The sequence below is a fragment of the Salvelinus fontinalis genome, chromosome 7 (genome assembly GCF_029448725.1).
Source record: "Salvelinus fontinalis isolate EN_2023a chromosome 7, ASM2944872v1, whole genome shotgun sequence".
Taxonomy (NCBI): Eukaryota; Metazoa; Chordata; class Actinopteri; order Salmoniformes; family Salmonidae; genus Salvelinus; species Salvelinus fontinalis.
This window is the reverse complement of record NC_074671.1, coordinates 50,388,380-50,410,191: the sequence shown is the minus strand read 5'-3', so window position 1 is coordinate 50,410,191 and position 21,812 is coordinate 50,388,380. Positions and strand designations below refer to the sequence as shown.

The 21,812-nt window shown below is 40.9% G+C and overlaps 2 protein-coding genes across 2 annotated transcripts; one reads left to right on the top strand and one right to left on the bottom strand.

Annotated features, from left to right (window-relative positions):
* Positions 1-125: 125 nt before the first annotated feature.
* Positions 126-10,409, bottom strand: LOC129859628 (zinc finger and SCAN domain-containing protein 21-like). The gene is made up of 2 exons (XM_055929661.1): positions 9,920-10,409; positions 126-3,271 (listed from the first exon to the last, which is right to left on the bottom strand). Exons 1-2 carry the CDS (start codon positions 10,230-10,232, stop codon positions 2,430-2,432), a joined length of 1,155 nt encoding a protein of 384 aa, XP_055785636.1. The 5' UTR covers positions 10,233-10,409; the 3' UTR covers positions 126-2,429.
* Positions 10,410-14,116: 3,707 nt separating this feature from the next.
* Positions 14,117-21,582, top strand: LOC129859626 (gastrula zinc finger protein XlCGF46.1-like). Its single transcript, XM_055929659.1, has 2 exons — positions 14,117-14,376; positions 18,388-21,582. The coding sequence occupies exons 1-2, from the start codon at positions 14,238-14,240 to the stop codon at positions 19,656-19,658; spliced, it is 1,410 nt and encodes a 469-aa protein (XP_055785634.1). The 5' UTR covers positions 14,117-14,237; the 3' UTR covers positions 19,659-21,582.
* Positions 21,583-21,812: the final 230 nt, after the last annotated feature.

The following is a 21,812-nucleotide window of genomic DNA, read 5'->3' as shown; positions in this document are numbered from 1 at the left end:
ATAATCAAGGCAAAAATTATATTATACTAGTTATAAAACACATGGATCGCTTGACGTAATTATGTTATATTTGTTTAGTTTTTTAAAACAGGGTTCCCACTCTTTTCAAGAAATCATTCCATAACTTTTCCATAAAATGTTTTATCATGACTTCAAAGGAAGAAAGTACTCAATAGTGGGTAAAAAGTGACCATCCAAAGTACACATGCTTAACATCAGACTTATTTTTATGCGCTCTAGAGAACAACATAATACTTAGTTTTCAGTACTAATTTTAGGTCAATAAAGTTTTTCTGTAATACAATGAAGGCAGACTGAAGTTCAGATAGAGCCTGGTCAACCGTGGGGGCAATAACATACACAACAGTATCATTGGCATACAAGTGCAGGTTACAATATATTACAGATAAGGTGATATTGTTAATGTAAAAAGTACAGGACCCAGAATAGACCCGAAGAACACCTTTCCTAATATCCAGAAAACCTGATTTAACATCAGGAGATATACATTGAGTTATATCTGTCAAGTAATTTTTAAACCAGTTACATGCAGCCCGGTCTAGGCCAATTGAAAGCCTCTGAATTAGCAGTGAGTGATTAACAGTATTGAAAGCCTTTGACAGGTTAATGAAGAGGGCAGCACGATGTTGCCTTTCATCTATACAGCTAACCACATCATGTATAACTAGGGATGGAGCAGAGATAGTGCTTTGACCTGGTCTAAAACCAGACTGATTAATTCTGATGTACAGAATTAAATCAAGGATTCTAATATTTTAGCAAGGCAAGAAAGTTTAGAAATAGGCCAATAAGTATTTAGGTCACAAGGGTCACCACTTTGTGAAGGGGGAGTACATGGGCCGCCTTCCAAACTTTAGGGGTAGTACCAGATATATAATCGTCAGGTTAAAAATATGTGTTAATAATACAGAAATCAGGGAGGCAGTGAGCTGTGGCAAACATGTATCAGGAATATCAGCCACAGGGGATTTTTTTTAACACCAATCTTAAGAAAAGGCATCGAGCACGTCACAGATAGTAAATTGTTGAAATGAAAACAAAAGATTCATTAGAAGTTGACAGGTTAACCGTCGTGTCAGCTAGAGGCTGGCAGAGGGAAAAGCAGTTGATTGACTGACCATGGTCAATTAAACCAGTTTTTCTCAAATAAAAAGCCTGCCGGGATGAAATAATGATTAACATTTTACATACATTTTACATTTAGCAGACGCTCTTATCCAGAGCGACTTACAAATTGGAAAGTTCATACATATTCATCCTGGTCCCCCCGTGGGAATTAAACCCTGGTCCCCCCGTGGGATTAAAAGCATCATTTATCACATTCTTCTCAGTTATGATGCCATTCTTCTCAGTTATGATGCCATTCTTCTCAGTTATGATGCCATTCTTCTCAGTTATGATGCCATACTTCTCAGTTATGATGCCATACTTCTCAGTTATGATGCCATTCTTCTCAGTTATAATGCCATTCTTCTCAGTTATAATGCCATTCTTCTCAGTTATAATGCCATTCTTCTCAGTTATAATGCCATTCTTCTCAGTTATAATGCCAGAGTCAGACAGAACTTGCTTAGGCATGGAAGAGGAGGAATTTGTACACTTCAGCACATTGACTGTTTTCCCAAATTTTGAAGAATCACCAGCAGAGCATAAAAAATAGCTCGATTTAGCTTTCTTAATCAAAAATAGTACATCTGTTTCTCAATTGTCTGAAAAATTGCCAGAGTCAGTTTTCCTTGAATTGGCCGAGGCCTGACTTCTAATCTGAATGAGCTAAGATGAAAGCCAAGGGTTGGATCTATCTTTGACCCTGAATAGTTTAAAAGGGGTGTGTATCTGCCAGAGGAATACAGTTGCAAGAAAAAGTATGTAAACCCTTTGGAATTACCTGGATTTCCACATAAATTGGTCAAAATAAATGTGATCTGATCTTCCTCTAAGTCACAACAATAGACAAACACAGTGTGCTTAAACTAATAACAAATTATATTTTTCTTGTCTATATTGAATACATTATTCTAAACATACACGGTATAGGTTGGGAAAAGTAGGTGAACCCCTAGGCTAATGACTTCTCCAAAAGCTAATTGGAGTCAGGACTCAGCTAACCTGGTGTTCAATCAATGAGACGAGATTGGAGATGTTGGTAAGAGCTGCCCTGCAATATAAAAAAAACAATCCCAAAATGTGAATTTGCTATTCACATGAAGCATTCCCTGATGTGAACCATGTCTCAAACAAAAGAGCTCTCAGAAGACCTAAGATTATGAAATATTTGCCAGTCATGGTAGCATGTGGTTCCTCCCTTCGGTCTCCTCATATTCTAACAATTAGTGAAACATTTACAACAATCCTGACTGCAATATACTTTAAATCACTGATTATCGCCAGTGGTGAAAGATCTGCTACTATAGGGACAATGATGTGATTTTCCTCGTGTGAATCCTCATATGCGCTGTCAGATTACCTTTATGACGAAAATATTTGCCACAATAATGACAGCTATAAGATTTCTCTGTGTGAATCCTAATGTGAGACCTCAGATTACTAGGACGAGCAAAACATTTGCCACAGACCTGGCAGCAAAGCGGTTTTTCCCCTGTGTGAATCCTCATATGAAGCGTCAGATCACCAACTCGAAAGAAACATTTGCCACAATCATGACAGCGATGAGGTTTCTCCCCTGTGTGCGTCTTTCTGTGATAGTTCAGGTACCCAACTTGAGTAAAACATTTGCCACATTCACCACAGCTATGCGGTTTCTCTCCTGTGTGGACCTTCCTATGAGCATCCAGTTTTCCCATCTGAGTGAAACGTTCCCCACAATCACTACAGCAAAATGGTTGCACTTCTGTGTGACTCCTTTGCACTGGTGATTTCAGATCCATGGATTTTCTACCATTCGAGCTTTGTCCTTTTTCTGTCCATGTCTTCTTCAATTTGCACTGGGGATGAGAGTCACTGGTTGTCTCTGAGGAATCATCTTCCTTAGGTTCTCTTTTGATATGTTCAGTCGAGTCCATTCTGTCTTTTTCACTTTGGATTTGTGAGGACTGAGTTGGGTACTGATCATAGTCACTTTTCACCCAGGCAAGGGTGAATACAGAGTCTTCCTTCTCCTGGATGATACTGAATTCCTCCTGTTCCTCTTTAATCTGTATGGGGTTCCTGTCATCTTTCCCCAGACTGGGGCTCCACTCCTGCTGCTCGGGGGGAAACTCCACTTCAGAGACAATGAACTGCTGAAAATCTGTAGGGAAGGAGAAAGGTTGAGTTAGAACTGAAATGCTGATTAGCTGGTTTTAGCAACGCTAGTATTTACACACTAGCAACCCTAGGAATTAGCTTGAAAAAAATCACAAAGAGGTCTGCCGGAGGACAGAAGTAAAAAAAAATAATAATAATCTATTTAAACTTACTCCGCCGATTGTCTGTAGGCTTGGTACTTATGCATCTAATAGAACATAAATTAAACAGACATTCCAAGCATGAGTCTGTTGTAGACCCACTTCCTCTTCACTGACCTCATGTAAAAACAAAAGTCCTTTACCTGCGTCATACCTGCACAAAAAAAGCAAGAACTTGTGGGGGACTTTTATTTTGACATGAGATAAGCAGAGAGAGAGGAACCTTCCTCGCTGAGGAACTGCATCGGTCTACAACAGACCCGTGTTTGGAAATTCTGTTCAATTATACAGTACCAGTCAAAAGTTTGGACACGCCTACTCATTTCAGGGTTTTCCTGAATCGTTTACTATTTTCTACATTGCAGAATAATAGTGAAGACATCAAAACTATGAAATAACACATATGGAATCATGTAGTAACCAAAACAGTGTTACACATGAGGTAGTCACCTGGAATGCATTTCAATTAACAGGTGTGCCTTGTTAAAAGTTAATTTGTGGAATTTCTTTCCTCCTTAATGTGTTTGAGCCAATCAGTGTTGTGACAAGGTAGAGCAGGTATACAGAAGATAGCCCTATTTGGTAAAAGACCAAGTCCATATTATGGGAAGAACAGCTCAAATAAGCAAAGACAAATGATAGCCCATCATTACTTCAAGACATGCAGGTCACTCAATACAGAACATTTCAAGAAGTTTAAAAGTGTCTTCAAGTGCAGACTTCAAGTGCAAACGTCAAGCGCTATGATGAGACTGGCTCTCATGAGGACTGCCACAGGAAAAGAAGACTCAGAGTTAACTCTGCTGCAGTTACCAGCCTCAGAAATTGCAGCCCAAATAAATGCTTCAGAGTTTAAGTAACTGACACATCTCAACATCAACTGTTCAGAGGAGACTGCGTGAATCAGGGCTTCATGGTCAAATTGCTGTAAAGAAACCACTCCTAAAGGACACCAATATGAAGAAGAGACTTGCTTGGGCCATGAAACATGAGCAATGGACATTAGACCGGTGGAAATCTGTCCTTTAGTCTGATGAGTCCAAATGTAAGATTTTCGGTTCCAACCGCCATGTCTTTGTGAGACGCAAAGTAGGTGAACGGATGATCTCGGCATGTGTGGTAGCCACTGTGAAGTATGGAAGAAGCGGTGTGGGGGTGCTTTGCTGGTGACACGGTCAGTGATTTATTTACAATTCAAGGCACACTTAACCAGCATGGCTACCACAGCATTCAGCAGCGATAGGCCATCCCACACCTCCGGGCTGTGTAAAGGATATCTTACCAAGAAGAAGAGTGATGGAGTGCTGCATCAGATGACCTGAATGCCATGCCAAGGGTGTGCAAAGCTGTCATCAAGACAAAGGGTGGCTACTTTGAAGAATCTCAAAATATAAACTACATTTTGATTTGTTTAACACTTTTTGGGGGTTACTACATGACTCCATGTGTTATTTCATAGTTTTGATGTCTTCACTATTATTCTACAATGTAGAAAATAGTTTAAAATAAAGAAAAACCCTTAAATGAGTAGGTGTGTCCAAACTTTTGACTGGTACTGTACATTCCATTCGATTTGTATTTATTTAATCCTCCCTGCATAAGAACCAAGCCTACAGACAAGCGACAGAAAAAGTAGAAGTTGAATTTTATGTCATTTATGGTGGACTATTCAGCTTTTTCGGAAGTTAATTCCAATCAACGTGTAAATAGTAGCACTGTTAGCGCAGCCACACACTGATTAGATAGCACATAAGCACCTATCTGACATAACAGGGTCTAGGATAGGATAGCCCATGACTTATTTTTTTAAAGATAGCCCATCGGATAGTTCAGGATTTTGCACTTATATGTACTGTTGTCGATTGACCAAAACAGTTGTTGAAGTGTGTATTAATGGGCAATCATTTTACCAGCAGCAACAATCTGACTCGACTGATTATAATGGAAAAGGCATAGCTCAATTCTGGTCTAAACACCACGAATGGTCCATTTAAAAAAACGCTGATCAGCTGCTCGATTAAGTTCTGGATCCATACATGTTAAGAGAAAAGATGAAGAGATGCTAGAACGAGGAGCGGATCATTTGCTCTATTCAGATGTAAAATTATTAATATCGACTGGATTTGTGACGCAAATTCTTTCATAATTTCTCTCGCTATATGAGACCTACAGTATTGATCGTATAGTTAGAATCCTAGAGCGGACAAAGCCCAAATCCCCGATCAAACCACAGACATTTCCAGTCAAATATCAGGAGAGAGGTTTGCCTGACGACTCATCCTGAATTTAATTCCACTGCTCTATGGACAGATCCATACATTCAGTCTGAAACTGTCACCAGGAGCGATCGGCCCCCGAAGTTGAAAATCCCACTCAGTTGACTACATTAAAATGACGGAAGCCCTCAAAAAGTGTTACCCATGCTAATAGAGCCTTTTGGCCACAATCATTCTTTATGATCCAGACTCATCGTGGAGGGGAAATGTTAGTGGGCTTTGCGTTTGGCCGAAACGATGTGGATGAGTAGTCAGGCTAGCGGAAGGTAGGTTGCTGCTGATTTACAGCGGTCTGCACTTGATGGTCTGTAGTGCACAAGGCCCACAACCGGCTGCCACAGTGGGTATGCAACTGTATGCTGCAGGCAGCATTATTCAATTAAATACATCCGGAGTGAGAATAAATCTTCTTATGGCTGCAAGGCAAAGTGTTGAGTAGCCAGTGAAATCGTGCCCATTTCAAACGGCCTCCTACTCAAATCTTGCTCGTACAATATGAATATTATTATTCTTTTTGGATAGAAAACACTTTCTAGTTTCTAAAAGAGTTGGAATTATTTCTCTGAGTGAAACAGAAGTCCTTCTGCAGCACTTTTCCTGACCAGAAAGTGAAATGTCAGAAATCGATGCTTTTTTCAACTTGATGCCTATACATGGTCTTGACACTTAGGAGTCTGCTGACACTCTATACGCCTTCCTATTGGTGTAAAGAGGATGTCAGAGAAGAAATTTTTGTGCTCATCTTGTTCTGTGGTGGAAAAAAAACTATTTCTTTGACGTGACCGTCCACTTCCGGTACTCTGAAGGAAGTGGGATTGACTTCTGTTTTGCCTTGGTAACGAACGGCTAACGTCTCCGGCTCGATTTTTTTTTGATACATGTGACCATATCATCGTAATGTATGTTTTTTCAATATAGTTTAATCAGATTATTGAAACTTTATTCGGGAGTTTTGCCGTGTTCCGTCCTCTGACTGTGTTTACGTTGGAGAAATTTATGCCACTCGGCTAGTGCCAATGCTAATTGAAGAGGGAAATTTGCCATTCTGAATCGAAACAACGACTCATCTGGACAGAGGACACCTTCTTCAACATTCTGATGAAAGATCAGCAAAAGTAAGACCCATTTTATGATGTTATTTCATATATCTGTCGTGCATGTGAACTGGCCGTGGGCGCCCAATTGTGTCTGTCTATTGTAGCTACGCTAATAAAGCGATACATTTTGTTTCCGCTGTAAAAAATTTAATAAATCGGAAATATTGTTTGGAATCACAAGATGCCTGTCTTTCAATTGCTGCAGACTATGTATTTTTCAGAAATGTTTTATGATGAGTAATTAGCTATTTGACGTTGGTGTCTGTAAATATTATGGCTGCTTTTGGTGCAATTTCGGATTGTAGCTGAAATGTAAACTATGGTTTATACATGAAATATGCAAATTTTTCTAACAAAACATATGCTATACAATAAATATGTTATCAGACTGTCATCTGATGAATTTGTTTCTTGGTTAGTGGCTATTTATATCTTTATTTGGTCGAATTTGTGATAGCACCTGATGGAGTAAGAAACTGATGGAGTTAGAAAAGTTGTGTCTTTTGCTAACGTGGTTAGCTAATAGATTTACATATTTTGTCTAACCTGTAAAACATTTTAAAAATCGGACATGTTGGCTTGATTCACAAGATGTGCACCTTTCATCTGGTGTCTTGGACTTGTTAATGTGTGAAAGTTAAATATAAAAAAAAAAAAAAGATTTTGAATTTCGCACCCTGCACTTTGAGCTGGATGTTGTCATAAGTGTACCGGTGTCGGGCTGCCCCCGTAAAAGGATAACAGATTTCTGTTTATAGTCAAATAAATTAATTATTGTATTTAGTTAAAACTATGTAATGACATTCAATTTTTTTTTGCATTATGATTCCATTATTTTTATCCATCAGTTTCAAGACAGGACTTTTCATTGGAAGGCCGAACATCCAATTTCACCATCTTTACTCATTGTTAATGTTGCTCACTTCAGTCATAGCGCTAGCGCCCCAGTGGCAGCTTGCAAGTCATAAAAATCCAACTAGACTAGACGTTCATTACTACCTTTCTCTCTCGTCGGAATGGTGCTATGCCACGATCAGGACAGCGTGGAGCCGGCGTGGGATATGGCTCGGAAAACGTAACGGAAATCCCATTATCCCCACTGACAAATCAAGAAGATTGAAATACTGCTAGCCTAGCAAGCTGACAGAAAATACAAATTTCAAACTTCTTGATTTGTCAGTGGGGATAATAGGATAATAGAGCTCGCCAGCTTGAAGGCCTTTAAGATGGAAATTATTTAAGTCTGGTTTGTTCAGCCATTCCTGAGGGGGAAATTAATGGGGAAAGAAAGGGGTTTTGGGATAAATGCCAAAAATAAGGTCTGAGGTTAACAACCTTGAAGAAAATGATGATCTCCTTCTTCTGTGGGTTTTATGGCAGACTACAACCCAAAAAGGTGTATTACCGCCACCAACTGGACAGGGTTGAAAAAACCAAGGTCAAAATAAAACCCATACATGACAGGGAAAACTAACTTAATCCACCCACAATAAAACAAAACACCACATTGACAAAACCAAAACTCAAATATCTCCATATCTCCCTTCTCAGGCTCTATCACCTGAGAGGGTGGTAATGGCTTGTGACAATACTCCATGCAACTCCTTCGCCGAGAAGTCTATCAGTCCCAGGGACCGTTCCGCCGCATCCACAATGATATCTATTTTCCTGGACTTCCTCTCCACCTCGGCAGTGCCATTAATCACTGTAGCTACAAAGGCCACGTTCTTAAACTTTGACATATCTAGGTCTTTCTTGCTGTTGAACGGAAACCACCGCAGCCTTCAGTGAAGGTCTATCCAACACTATGGACTCTTCAGGAGCGCATTTCGAACCCTCAACCCTTTTTAACAGTCGCTGTATATGAAACGCTCAGGACAGCCCTGTGGCCACCTCATTCTCTTTCACCCGTGTTGGGAATTCATGGTTCCCACCACAATTGCAGCATGTCCCATTTTCATCACTTTTAAAACACATCATGCGAACTTTTCCACAACTTGAACATCTCAGCTTTTCCCTTCTGCAAAACACTTGAAACATGTTCAAAAGCTTTACAATGATCACACTGCATTGGTCTTGGAACAAACGCCCGGAGTGTAGTTTATATATCCCAACTGCACTTGAGTAGGGAGAGACGCCATATAACATTATTATTATTTTTTTTAAATGGAGGATACTCGTCACTTTTTCTTCATTCACCACACGATTCATCCGACGAGCATCACTCACTCCAGGAATATTTTTAATCTGCGCAACATCGACTCCCCACGAACCGCCACATATTACCCCCTTCGGTGTCTCTTCGGAACAGGACCCACCCTGGGCACATAAAACTTCTAAAAAAAATCGGGTGAGACGCAACACACTCTCCTTCTTGTCTTCAGAAGAACAAAAAACCTAAACAAGCCTGCCTCTCGTGATCCTCACAGCCTTCACTTTACCCAGCACTCTCTCCGCCAGTTTGGTTATATCAAATGGATTCGTCAAAAATTGGTAATCCAATCAGCTGCTCCTCATTAACAAAACATACTCCTACAAGATAAAGGACATTCTCATCACTGTTTGCAACTTTGGTCCGTTTTCTATTCTTTTGGACAATATTCCAATTCTCCTTGAGTCCCCCGCCATTATATTCACGCTCCACATCAGCGTTCGCTTCTGCCATCTTTTCGCTGTCGGATGTCAGGGTGAATAGTTACTTCAGGTACACCCTTCAAAAACAACTACTCGCCCATCGTTATGATAGCTACGCCAAAGATAGCATTAACTACCTTGATCTACGTGCGTGTGGGTGGAGTGGGATTTTGTCTTTAGGAGATATTATACATTTTGATCTATGAGATAATATCCGCCAGTGTACATTACCTTTGAATTCTTTGTGCTTGAGTTGATCAAATGAATGCTTCAAAATTCACAAAAGGTTACATTAGCTGATGTAGATTTTCTCAAAACGTATAAAATGTCTTAAGTACTTTACACCACTGCCATTAATATTGCTCTCTATTAGGAGTATGAGTACAGCGCTACGAGAAAGAGATCAACTTGACCATTACTTGGTTTACAATGATTAACGTTAGCGCAAAGGCTGACAACAGCCCGTTACAAATTGATAGCCAACCTTCGTCATCGTGAGTGTCGTCCGCATCATCTTCATTGGCCGCGGGGGAATTTCCCGAAATATTGTTATTTATCGGTGAGCCGCTGCTGACAGGCGTCTGACCTTCGTTGCAACTCACCGACCTGTAACTCGACTCAGCCAGGCTGAGTTGTTTCTGTAGTATTTTGATTTGTTCCTTGCTTTGAGAGACTTCTGCACGTAATGCTCCACAACAATCTTCTACTAACTTACAAATCTCTGTAACCGCAGCGGAGGCTAATATGTCCATGATGACAGAGCTTATCCGTTGATGCAAAACACGCATTTCCGACATTTTAAACCCTTTGCTTTTGTGAAACCAGTGACAACTACTACTATTAAGATTAAAAACGTCCAACAAAGGTTATTTTTTTGCTAGCTTGTTCAAGAAATAGTCATATTTGTAAGAATAGCTGGCTTATTGTCATCAATATTCCTTCATCATTGATAACGGTGTCTTTCCTTGCGAGCTCATCCGGTCAGATTTAGATAGACGGCAAGCTAGAAAGCGCCACCTACGGCGTGGAGACTAGAAGGCGCATTACCCAGAGAACCCCGTTGCGCTTAACGTTGTATTTGGGGTATTCTCATACTGTGGGAGTTATTCCTAAACTTTGTAGAATCATTGTTTAGCATTGAGAAAATCATAGTTTTTTTTTGTGTTTATCATGCTATCAACTTGAATAAAGGATCTAGCACTGGAGTAGTCTTAACCTCAGACAAACTATGTGAGGTTGTATTAGTCTCAAGATCATGTGCAAAGCAAAATGCAGAAATCCTGTAGAAGCATAAACCTGCACAATTCCTTCAGAGGCCCAAAATCCTGTGGGATTCCTGTGGATCTTTCCTTGTTTTCCTAGTTAACCATCCTAATATCCATTCATCATTCATCCTGCAATATCCTTTCATGATTCAAACTGCAATAATAAAACGGCACCAGACCATTCAACTGCAATCCTCCTCTTTGTTTTAATGGCAACCACCACCATAGCCCCAACTCAAACCAGCAACGGTTACATTAAGATACAGTCCTTTACCACCACAACTCGGATCTTTTTCTTTTTACAAGGAGATTGAAGCTGTACTGTCTCCTCCTTCTAGATGGTAGCGGGAGGAACAAGTGGCTGAGGTACTTTATGATCGTCTTGGCCTTCCCCTGACACAGGGTGCTGTCGATGTCTTGGAAGGCAGGCAGTGTGAGTTTGACAGCACCACCCTCTGGAGAGCCATGCGGTTGCAGACGGTGCAATTGCTGTACCAGGTGGTGAGACAAGCCGACAGGATATAGGATACTCTCAATGGTGCATCTGTAGATTGTGGAGGCCAGATGACATGGCCTCCACAATCACCCGACCTCAACGCAATTGAGATGGTTTGGGATGAGTTGGATTGCAGAGTGAAGGAAAAGCAGCAAACAAGTGCACAGCATATGTGGGAACTCCTTCAAGACTGTTGGAAAAGCATTCCAGGTGAAGCTGGTTGAGAGAATTCCAAGAGTGTGCAAAGCTGTCATCAAGGCAAAGGGTGGCTACTTTGAAGAATCTCAAATATAAAATATATTTTGATTTGTTTAACACTTTGTTGGATACCACATTATTCCATATGTGTTATTTCATATTTTTGATGTCTTTACTGTTATTCTACAATGTAGAAAATAGTAAAAATATAGAAAAACCCTTGAATGAGTAGGTGTGTTCAAACTTTTGACTGGTACTGTAAGTATTCTTACATAGGTATTTCTCTTGTCCAGGTGGGATAGGGCAGTGTGCAGTGCAATAACGTCATCCGTAGATCTGTTGGGGCGCTATACGATTTGTAGTGGGTCAAGGTTGTTGGGTAAGGTGGCGGTGATATGATCCTTAACTAGCCTCTCAAAGCTCTTCATGAAGACATAAGTGAGTGCTACGGAGCGATAGTCATGTAGTTCGGTTACCTTCGCTCTCTTGGGTACAGGAACAATGGTGGACGTCTTGACGCAAGTGGGGACAACAGACTGGGATATTAGAGATTTAATATGTTCGTAAACATCCAGCCACCTGGTCTGCACATGTTCTGAGTACGCGATTTGGGATGCCGTCTGGGCCGGCAGCCTTGCAAGGGTTAACACACTTAAATAACTTACTCGCGTCGGCTACAGAGAACAAGAGCACGCAGTCCTCGTGAGCGGAGGGTGCCGGCGTTCGGAGGCTCAATGTTTTCCTCGAAAGTGGACAAAGAAGATGTTTAGGTAATCTGGGACCAATGCGTCTGTCCGCGACGTGGTTGGCTTTATGTTTATGATCCATATTTGTCTGGAGTCCCTGCCACATACACTACGTGACCAAAAGTATGTGGACACCTGCTCATCGAACATCTAATTCTAAAATTATGGGCATTAATATGGATTATGTCCCCCTTATTCTGGGAAAGCTTTCTACTATATGTTCGAACATTGCAGCTGGGACTTGCTTCTGTTCAGCCACAAGAGCATTAGTGAGGTCAGACACTGATGTTAGGCTTGGTTCGCAGTTGGCGTTCCAATTCATCCCAAAGATGTTCGATGAAGTTGAGGTCAGAGTTCTGTGCAGGCCACTGAAGTTCTTCCACACCGATCTTGACAAACTATTTCTGTATGGTCCTTGCTTTGTGCACCGGGGAATTGTCACGCTGTTGACCGAGGCAGCTCTAGCAGGGCAGAAATTTGATGAACGGACTTGTTGGAAAGGTGGCATCCTATTATTGTGCCAAGTTGAAAGTCACTGAGCTCTTCAGTAAGGCCATTCTACTGACAATGTTTGTCTATGGAGATTGCTCGATTTTATACACCTGTCAGCAACAGGTGTTGCTGAAATAGCCGAATCCACTCATTTGAAGGGGTGTCCACATACTTTTGTGGAAATATAGTGTATATCATGTTTGAGCAGTTTAATTGCAACTTCACCATGTCCCTTTACTGTCGCTTTCCCTCTTTGATTTCCTTACGTAAGTCAGAGATAGTCTGTTTGTACAGTATATGTCCATGTTCCCAGTCACCTTGCCATGGTTAAATGCGGTGGTTCTCGCTTTCAGTTTTGCTCGAATGCTACCACCTACCCACAGTTTTTGGTTTGGATAAGTTCTAATTGTCACAGTGGGAACAACATCCTCTATGCACTTGCTGATTAACCTAGTCACAGAGTCAGTGTATACTTCAATACTATTCTCAGAGGCGGCCAGAAGGCCGTTTAAGCGTGGGCAGCGCCATTGAGGGCTTCCGCCATGCTTCTGCCATTTTAAAGTAGTCAAAGTACTCAACTGAGTGGGTATTCCTATGGGTTGTAGCCTCTATGGCACTGCCCATGCTGTCACAGATGGCATAACGGCGCAGATAAAGATGAGTCCTCTATCTATCTCTATGGTTGTTTGACATTCATTTGAATGCAACAAGAGTTTCAAGGCACTTACAGGTCACATTTTTTAATCCTTCAAAATAAGATGTCCTGTAAACTGTGTAAAATGAATAATACAGGCAAAAATGATGGAACATATGCACAATAAAGTATACAAGCTTTATAGCTTTACTAACACATGGATCTCATTAAGTAATGATGTGATATATTTAGTATTGCTGGCAATGAAGCAAAAGTGACATTTAGGTTCCTAAAGGAAGAAAAATAAATGTATTATTTGTATGTATGTAGCTAGACCTATTATACATTATAAGCGGTATATTTATTACTTCCATAAAACATGATATGTTCCTAATGGTGAATATAATAAATATCAAAATCTTGTTCAAATGAGGACCACTTTGGAAACAAGCATTTTAATTAATACTATTGAGTGACATCCTCTGGGTCCACTTTGTACATTTTGTTGTATATGTCTGTTACCCCAAATAAATTCAATTCAAAAATCTATGTTGGAGATGCACTGTTGAGGCCCAAACAGGAATAAATCAAGTAAATTAGACTTCAGTCCCCCATGAAATAACACCATATATAGATTCTACAGTCCCTAGTGAGTAATCCCACCCACACTTTTACTTTGGCACCTAGAATAGTTTTTTCTCTATAAACCAATATGTATTTCATGAATACAGTGTATTGCATTGGGGACATTTATTTGACCTTGGAACATGTTTTAAAACCCAAATGTAATGCAAATTGACATTTCCGAACTTCCGTGACCCGGAAATACTTATTTTATTGTTGCTGACAAGTCGCTTGTAGCGCTGATTCAGTGTATCATCTTTGGAGCGGATTTCGTTTTTTTTATTCAACATAATTTTTACGTGGACAAAGCCATATTCGTTGAATCGTCAACTATCAATCGATTGAAAATGTCTCAACTACAGTTGCTGCGTGAGTTTTTAAATGAGCGTGTAATGGCTGCTGCTGTCGAAATTTTTGGGGCAGTTGAGAAAACGGTAGCTGAGTACCAAGAGGAAAATGATCGTCTACGGAGACTGCTGCGGATAGGTTCGTATGTACAACACAACCATGTATGATCGCCTCATTCTACAATGTTTTAGAAATATATTATTTTCAACAGTGTTATGAAGACGTCAATGTTTTGTGATTATTGGTGTCGTAAACATGTCCGCTAACTGGTTAACGTTAGCATTTTGCATGTTTGACATTTCTTTGGAAATACTAGTTACTATTATCGTGTATTTTGATAAGTGGTTTAGCAAAATTAAAATGTAATCGGCATTTGGTCCCCAGTTAGTGGCCACCTTATATAAATTTAATTGTGTTAAAACATAGACTTAAACTCAGCAAAAAAAGAAACGCCCTCTCACTGTCAACTGCGTTTATTTTCAGCAAACTTAACATGTGTAAATATTTGTATGAACATAAGATTCAACAACTGAGATGTAAGCTGAACAAGTTCCACAAACATGTGACTAACAGAAATGTGTCCCTGAACAAAGGGGCGGTTAAAATCTAAAGTAACAGTCTGTATCTGGTGTGGCCACCAGCTGCATTAAGTACTGCAGTGCATCATCTCCTCATGGACTGCACCAGATTTGCCAGTTCTTGCTGTGAGATGTTACCTCACTCTCCCACCAAGGCACCTGCAATTACCTGGACATTTCTGGGGGGAAAGGCCCTAGCCCTCGCACCCTGATCCAACAGGCCCAGACGTGCTCAATGGGATTGAGATCCGGGCTCTTCGCTGGCCATGGCAGAACACTAACATTCCTGTCTTGCAGAAAATCACGCACAGAACGAGCAGTATGGCTGGTGGCATTGTCATGCTGGAGGGTCATGTCAGGATGAGCCTGCAGGAAGGGCACCACTTGAGGGAGGAGGATGTCTTCCCTGTAACGCACAGCGTTGACATTGCCTGCAATGACAACAAGCTCAGTCCGATGATGCTGTGACACACCACCCCAGACCATGATGGACCCTCCACCTCCAAAACGATCCCGCTCCAGAGCACAGGCCTCGGTGTAACGCTCAAACCTTCGACGAAAAACGCAAATCTGACCATCACCCCTGGTGAGACAAAACCGCGACTCGTCAGTGAAGAGCACTTTTTGCCAGTCCTGTCTGGTCCAGCGACGGTGGGTTTGTGCCCATAGGCGACGTTGTTGCCGGTGATGTCTGGTGAGGACCTGCCTTACAACAGGCCTACAAGCCCTCAGTCCAGCCTCTCTCAGCCTATTGGGAACAGTCTGAGCACTGATGGAGGGATTGTGCGTTCCTGATGTAACTCGAGCAGTTGTTGCCATCCTGTACCTGTCCCACAGGTGTGATGTACGGATGTACCGACCCTGTGCAGGTGTTGTTACCTGTGGTCTGCCACTGCGAGGACGATTATCTGTCCGTCCTGTCTCCCTGTAGCGCTGTCTTAGGCATCTCATAGTACGGACATTGACATTTATTGCCCTGGCCACATCTGCAGTCCTCATGCCTTCTTGCAGCATTCCTAAGGCACGTTCACACAGGGAGCCTGGGGATCTTTCTTTTGGTGGTTTCCAGAGTCAGTAGAAAGGTCTCAAGTTTTCATAACTGTGACCTTAATTGCCTACCGTCTGCAAGCTGTTAGTGTCTTAACGACCGTTCCACAGGTGCATGTTCATTAATTGTTTATGGTTCATTGACAAGCATGGGAAACAGTGTTTAAACCTTTTTACAATGAAGATCTGTGAAGTTATTTGGATTTTTAGAATTTATCTTTAAAAGACAGGGTCCTGAAAAAGGGACATTTCTTTTTTTTGCAGAGTTTAGCTCTCTTCTCTTAAGCGTTTAATAGATAACTGGCTAGTTGGTTAGCTTTTTGGTTTAAAAACATTTACTGACCTGCTGCGCTCTCCTGTTGACTGACTGACTGACCTCACCAACATCTTGTTCAGTGTTGGAACCAAATAATTATTTACTTATTTACCGATTTCTCTTATGTTTTGACAAAGTAGACACTAGTTTAATGCTAAAATATATAGGAATATGAATAACAGACATGAAATAAAACATTAATGTCAGTGGTGTGCACTGACATGAACAGTAAAACACAGTGTTGGTGTTGCAGTGATTCACTTGGAATCTCAGTGAAGGAAAAACACGACATGGGTTGAATAAATCTATAGATATATAGATATTAGATTCATAAATACATACATAAAAGCAAACAAAACAACAACTAAATCTCGACCTCCATCCCTATATTGTCACACATATCGCATTAAAAGTCCAGCTCCACCACCCCCTCTGCGTCCCACTGCACACAGCAGGAGTGGGTCCAGTGCTGGCAGAAGTCAGAGCACACACATGGCACTTCCGACTCACGCTCCTGAGGGGAGCTTGCAGGTGGATCACGCTCCTGAGGGGAGCTTGCAGGTGGATCACGCTCCTGAGGGGAGCTTGCAGGTGGATCACGCTCCTGAGGGGAGCTTGCAGGTGGATCACGCTCCTGAGGGGAGCTTGCAGGTGGATCACGCTCCTGAGGGGAGCTTGCAGGTGGATCACGCTCCTGAGGGAAGCTTGCAGGTGGATCACGCTCCTGAGGGAAGCTTGCAGGTGGATCACGCTCCTGAGGGGAGCTTGCAGGTGGATCACGCTCCTGAGGGAAGCTTGCAGGTGGATCACGCTCCTGAGGGGAGCTTGCAGGTGGATCACGCTCCTGAGGGGAGCTTGCAGGTGGATCACGCTCCTGAGGGGAGCTTGCAGGTGGATCACGCTCCTGAGGGAAGCTTGCAGGTGGATCACGCTCCTGAGGGGAGCTTGCAGGTGGATCACGCTCCCGCAGCGGGCACAGCAGATAGTGTTTTCAGCTACTTGTATTTGAAAAACAAAATCAAATTGATGAACATAGAGGTATTACAACAACAATAGTAGTTGATACAACCGAGAGAAGATTATGAAGTACCTGAGGGTGGTGCTATAGGTGGCGTGACAATTTTCTTTTCTCGTTAGTGTCGTGGCAAAGAACCAAAACACAGAGCGGCTTTAAAACTTCTTCAGGAAAACTGACCTAATGTAACAACATGTTAGAAACAAACACATCATTATATTTTCATCCATATTCCCATTTATGTATTTTCCAAGCTATAGCACACAATATTTTACATACAGCAGGTTGTTAAAGGACCAAAGTATTTTGTCTGCTTCGTTTTTTTGGGGGTTTTTTTGCCATGAAAAAAACAGCCCTATTAGGCAGAGCATGTTTCATGAAAAGCATTTAACTCTTCTACATCAATACCTCTAGAGGAAGCTGCAGGGGTTTTTGAAAGAGGTGGAAACTGGTGCTACAGGCTATAAATATATAAAGAAAAAAAAATAGTGTTAAACATAGCAGTTTATAAAAGGCATGCATAACAGTAACTATTTAATCATTTAACATGTTTACCTCTAGAGGGGGTGGTTTACCAGCATGGAGAAAAACCGACTGTCACGAAAACCTGGAAGTGATTTGAATTTATAAAAAAAACAAAAAAAAACATTGACAAACTTTTTAAATTAAATCGCTTTTTCTCTTTAGTTTATTGAAAAATAATTGGAAAACGATTCTAGATTTTCCATCATTTGAATTGAAATTTCAGTTTACTTTTTGAATTTACTGACTTAAAGGGTCAATCTGCGATTGGTACATACATTTTTTTACCTTTTAAAATGAATAATATACCCATGGATTCTTGAATATAATTTATGGATGTCTTGTAACCCAACAGAACCCCAAATATAGGCTTGTTTTTTTACAGTGTTTCTAAACAATGTAATTGTAAACAACCACTTTATAGCCTCAACATGTTTAAAACGGTCATTTTGATATCATAACTTGTCAGTCCTTACACCCATAACTCTGTCTATGAATTTGAGAGCGGTTCCATTTAGCAAGCCTCAGCCCTTTACCAAAACAGTGGCGGGGTACCCGCTTTGTTATTGTTGGATCTGCAGATTGCTCCTTTCAATTCAAATTCACTATAACCCTGATGTCTAAAGACTGGATAACCTTAGCCCCCCCCCCCCCCCTCTCATTCCCTCCAGATTCCTTGCAGCTCTCTCTCGCTGTCTCTGAAGAGGAGGTTCTCCCTGAGCATCAGCATTGTGAGCAGGAGTGGAGCTTCAGTCTGGGACAGGGGAACACTGAAGCCACACAGATTAAAGAGGAAGAGGAGCAAATCAGTCAGGAGGAAGAACAGCTTCAAGAGCTCTTTGATACCAAAAACACAATTTTCACTCCTGCCTGTATGACAAGTAAATGTGATCAGGTGGACCCCTTGACTCCTCCTCAAATCCAGACTTTGGAGAACAGAGAGTGTGACCCGAAACAAGTGAATCTCACACCTTTTGGCACTGTGACTCAGCTAAAAGCTCTCAACATTCCCTGTGACCCTCCAAATAATCAAAACAATGCATCCAGCCACAGCACAGCCGAAAGCAGTGACCCAATAGGACGCGACAGCAGCCCAACATTAGATCCCAGCCCACCATTGAGTCACAACCCACCATTTAAGAAACACAGATCCAAACCCAGCAACACAGCTATAAAAACTCTCCGCTGCTGTGACTGTGGTGAAACATTTGCTCTAAAAGCTGACCTGCAGATGCATGTGACTCTCGCCAAGAAGCCCAGTAAATGCCAATTCTGCAAACATTTCTACATATCTACCTGTAAACTGAAGGCCCATGTCAGACTGTGTCACGATGGGAAAACCAGCACCTTCCCCTATTTTGGAAAGACCTTCAAACTAGAAGGAGATCTGTCCAAGCACATGATTCACACAGGAGAGAAACGATTTAGCTGTGGTGACTGTGGGAAGAGCTTTAATCGCAAGGGGAATCTAACCCAACATATATTGACTCACACAGGGGAGAAATCATTTAGTTGTGGTGACTGTGGGAAAAGTTTCAGTCTCAAGAGGAACCTAACCGAACATGTTCGGACTCACACAGGGGAGAAGCCATTTAGCTGTAGTGACTGTGGGAAGAGTTTCAAACAGAAGGGACACCTAACCATGCATAAACTGACTCACACAGGAGAGAAACCATTTAGCTGTGGTGACTGTGGGAAGAGCTTCAATCGCAAGCAGCCCCTAAACATGCATAAACTGACTCACACAGGAGAGAAACCATTTAGCTGTGATGACTGTGGGAAAAGTTTTAATTTGAAGGACTCCCTAAAGAAACATAAATTTACTCACACAGGAGAGAAACCCTTTAGTTGTGGTGACTGTGGGAAAAGCTTCTGTCAGAAGGGGCATCTGAACGTGCACAAACGGACTCATACTGATTCACACAACAGAGAAACCATTTAGCTGTGGGAAAAGCTTTAGTGTCAAGGGGAACCTAACCATGCACGAACTGACTGCTGCTCAGGCTATGATTCAGTCGTAAGGCTCAGCTGCTGAAACATATGAATAAAGTCCACAAGGAAAGAGAACTGGGCTAAAACAGGAAGAAAAAAATTTGGGAGAGATCTTCGGTTGACGTTTATTTGGATGAGTATTGTCCTTGATGCAGAACTGAGCAATTTCCTCTAGATGGGCCAGCTGCAAAGTCAAAATTGGCTATATTGTAAAAATGTATGAAAACAGAAATGTAAAGTTAGCTTTAAAATCAGATTTTTATGACTTTGTGACTGTGCCAGCTAGTGACCACTCTGCAGAGCTGCCTCCAGAATAAGATTCATGATGGAAAAAACACTAACCTGCACCTGAAGATGGAAACTTAAAAGTCAGGGTTTGGACAAAGAAAGGAAAGTAAACTCTGCATAATACATGCTCTAGATGTGTGATAGATGTAATTTTGTAAAACGTTCTATGGGTCTAATGAGAGCGAATAATTCGAAACGAAAAACAAATTGTTTTAAATAGGCTATGTGTAAATACACTTTACAGGCACCATAATTGCTTCCCGTGGGCATATAATATTAAAACAAAGCTGACTATGGAGAGTTTTACGTACATACAAACTTTTTGCAGTAGCTGAACAAAGTATAAATATAATAATATAAAGGGAGATTGTCCATTCACCGTTTTACTTTTTCCAAATATAATGTTTTATACACAGTAGCAGTCAAAAGTTTGGACACACCTACTCATCCCAGGGTTTTGCTTTATTTTAACTATTTTCTATATTGTAGAATAATAGTGACGACATCAAAACTATGAAATAACACATATGGAATCATGTAGTAACCAAAAAAGTGTTAAACAGATCAAAATAAATATAAAATATGAGTTTCTTCAAAGTACCCACCCTTTGCCTTGTCAGCTTTGCACAATCTTGGCATTCTCTCAACCAGCTTCATGAGGTAAATCAAATTCAAATCAAATGTATTTATATAGCTCTTCTTACATCAGCTGATATCTCAAAGTGCTGTACAGAAACCCAGCATAAAACCCCAAACAGCAAGCAATGAACTCCAAGACTGTTGGAAATCACTCCTGGTTGAGAGAATGCCAAGAGTGTGCAAAGCAGTCATCAAAGCAAAGGGTGCCTACTTTGATTTGTTTAACACTTTTTTGGTTACTACATGATTCCATATGTGTTATTTCATAGTTTTCATGTCTTCACAATTATTCTACAATGTAGAAAATAGTAATAAAAAAATAAATAAAAAAAACCTTGAATGAGTATGTAAGACTATTTTAAGATAATACCCGATGCAGAGGACTAGAGGTCAATAGGGAATTAACCATCAATGAAAATAGTTGTTTTTCAGTTCAACATCTGGTTAGAATCTGTGTAGAGGTTTCAGTCCTGGACTCATAGCTACATGTGGCAAGATCTCATTGGTCTGAATTGTCTATACATTGACCCTGAAACAGGATACTTGTTATTTGGCCATTGGCCCAATTTTACTGCAAGGAATTCTAATTGGTCAACCACAGACTAGGGTTGAGGGTTATACATGACATCCTGTCCCTTTGTTCTGTGGAGAGTCACTGAGGACAGGGAAGAATGATCATCTACTTCTCAGCATAACAACCATGATTTGTTCTCTTTGAATAAACCTATTTTTCTCCCTCCCCCTGATTTGCTGTGGGGTCTGTGTTACTGAAGAATAACATCAACTGCTAACAAGTAGGTGTCCAAACCTTTGACTAGTACTGTACAAATTGGAACCATCCATTACAGATCGCATTCACACTTCTCCAGAAGTTTAATCATTCTAATAAGTTTGCTTGTCTTTTTGTTGACTTTGGTTTAAATAAATCTTTTTTTTTCAACAATAAATACATGAAGAAATGTGATGTTTTTCAAGTCGGCAGCATAAATAAGACGTGACGCATGTTGCTGTTGAACCAGCCCTCGTTATAGTAGGCCTATGGTAAGGGTAGCCTACGGAGGAGGGCTTGGGCTTTAAAAATATTAAACGGAAAACAAAAAATTGTTGAAGGAAAATACCTTCTAAACACGAGGTTCACATCTCTAATTTCATGATGGGCATGGAATAGATCATGAAG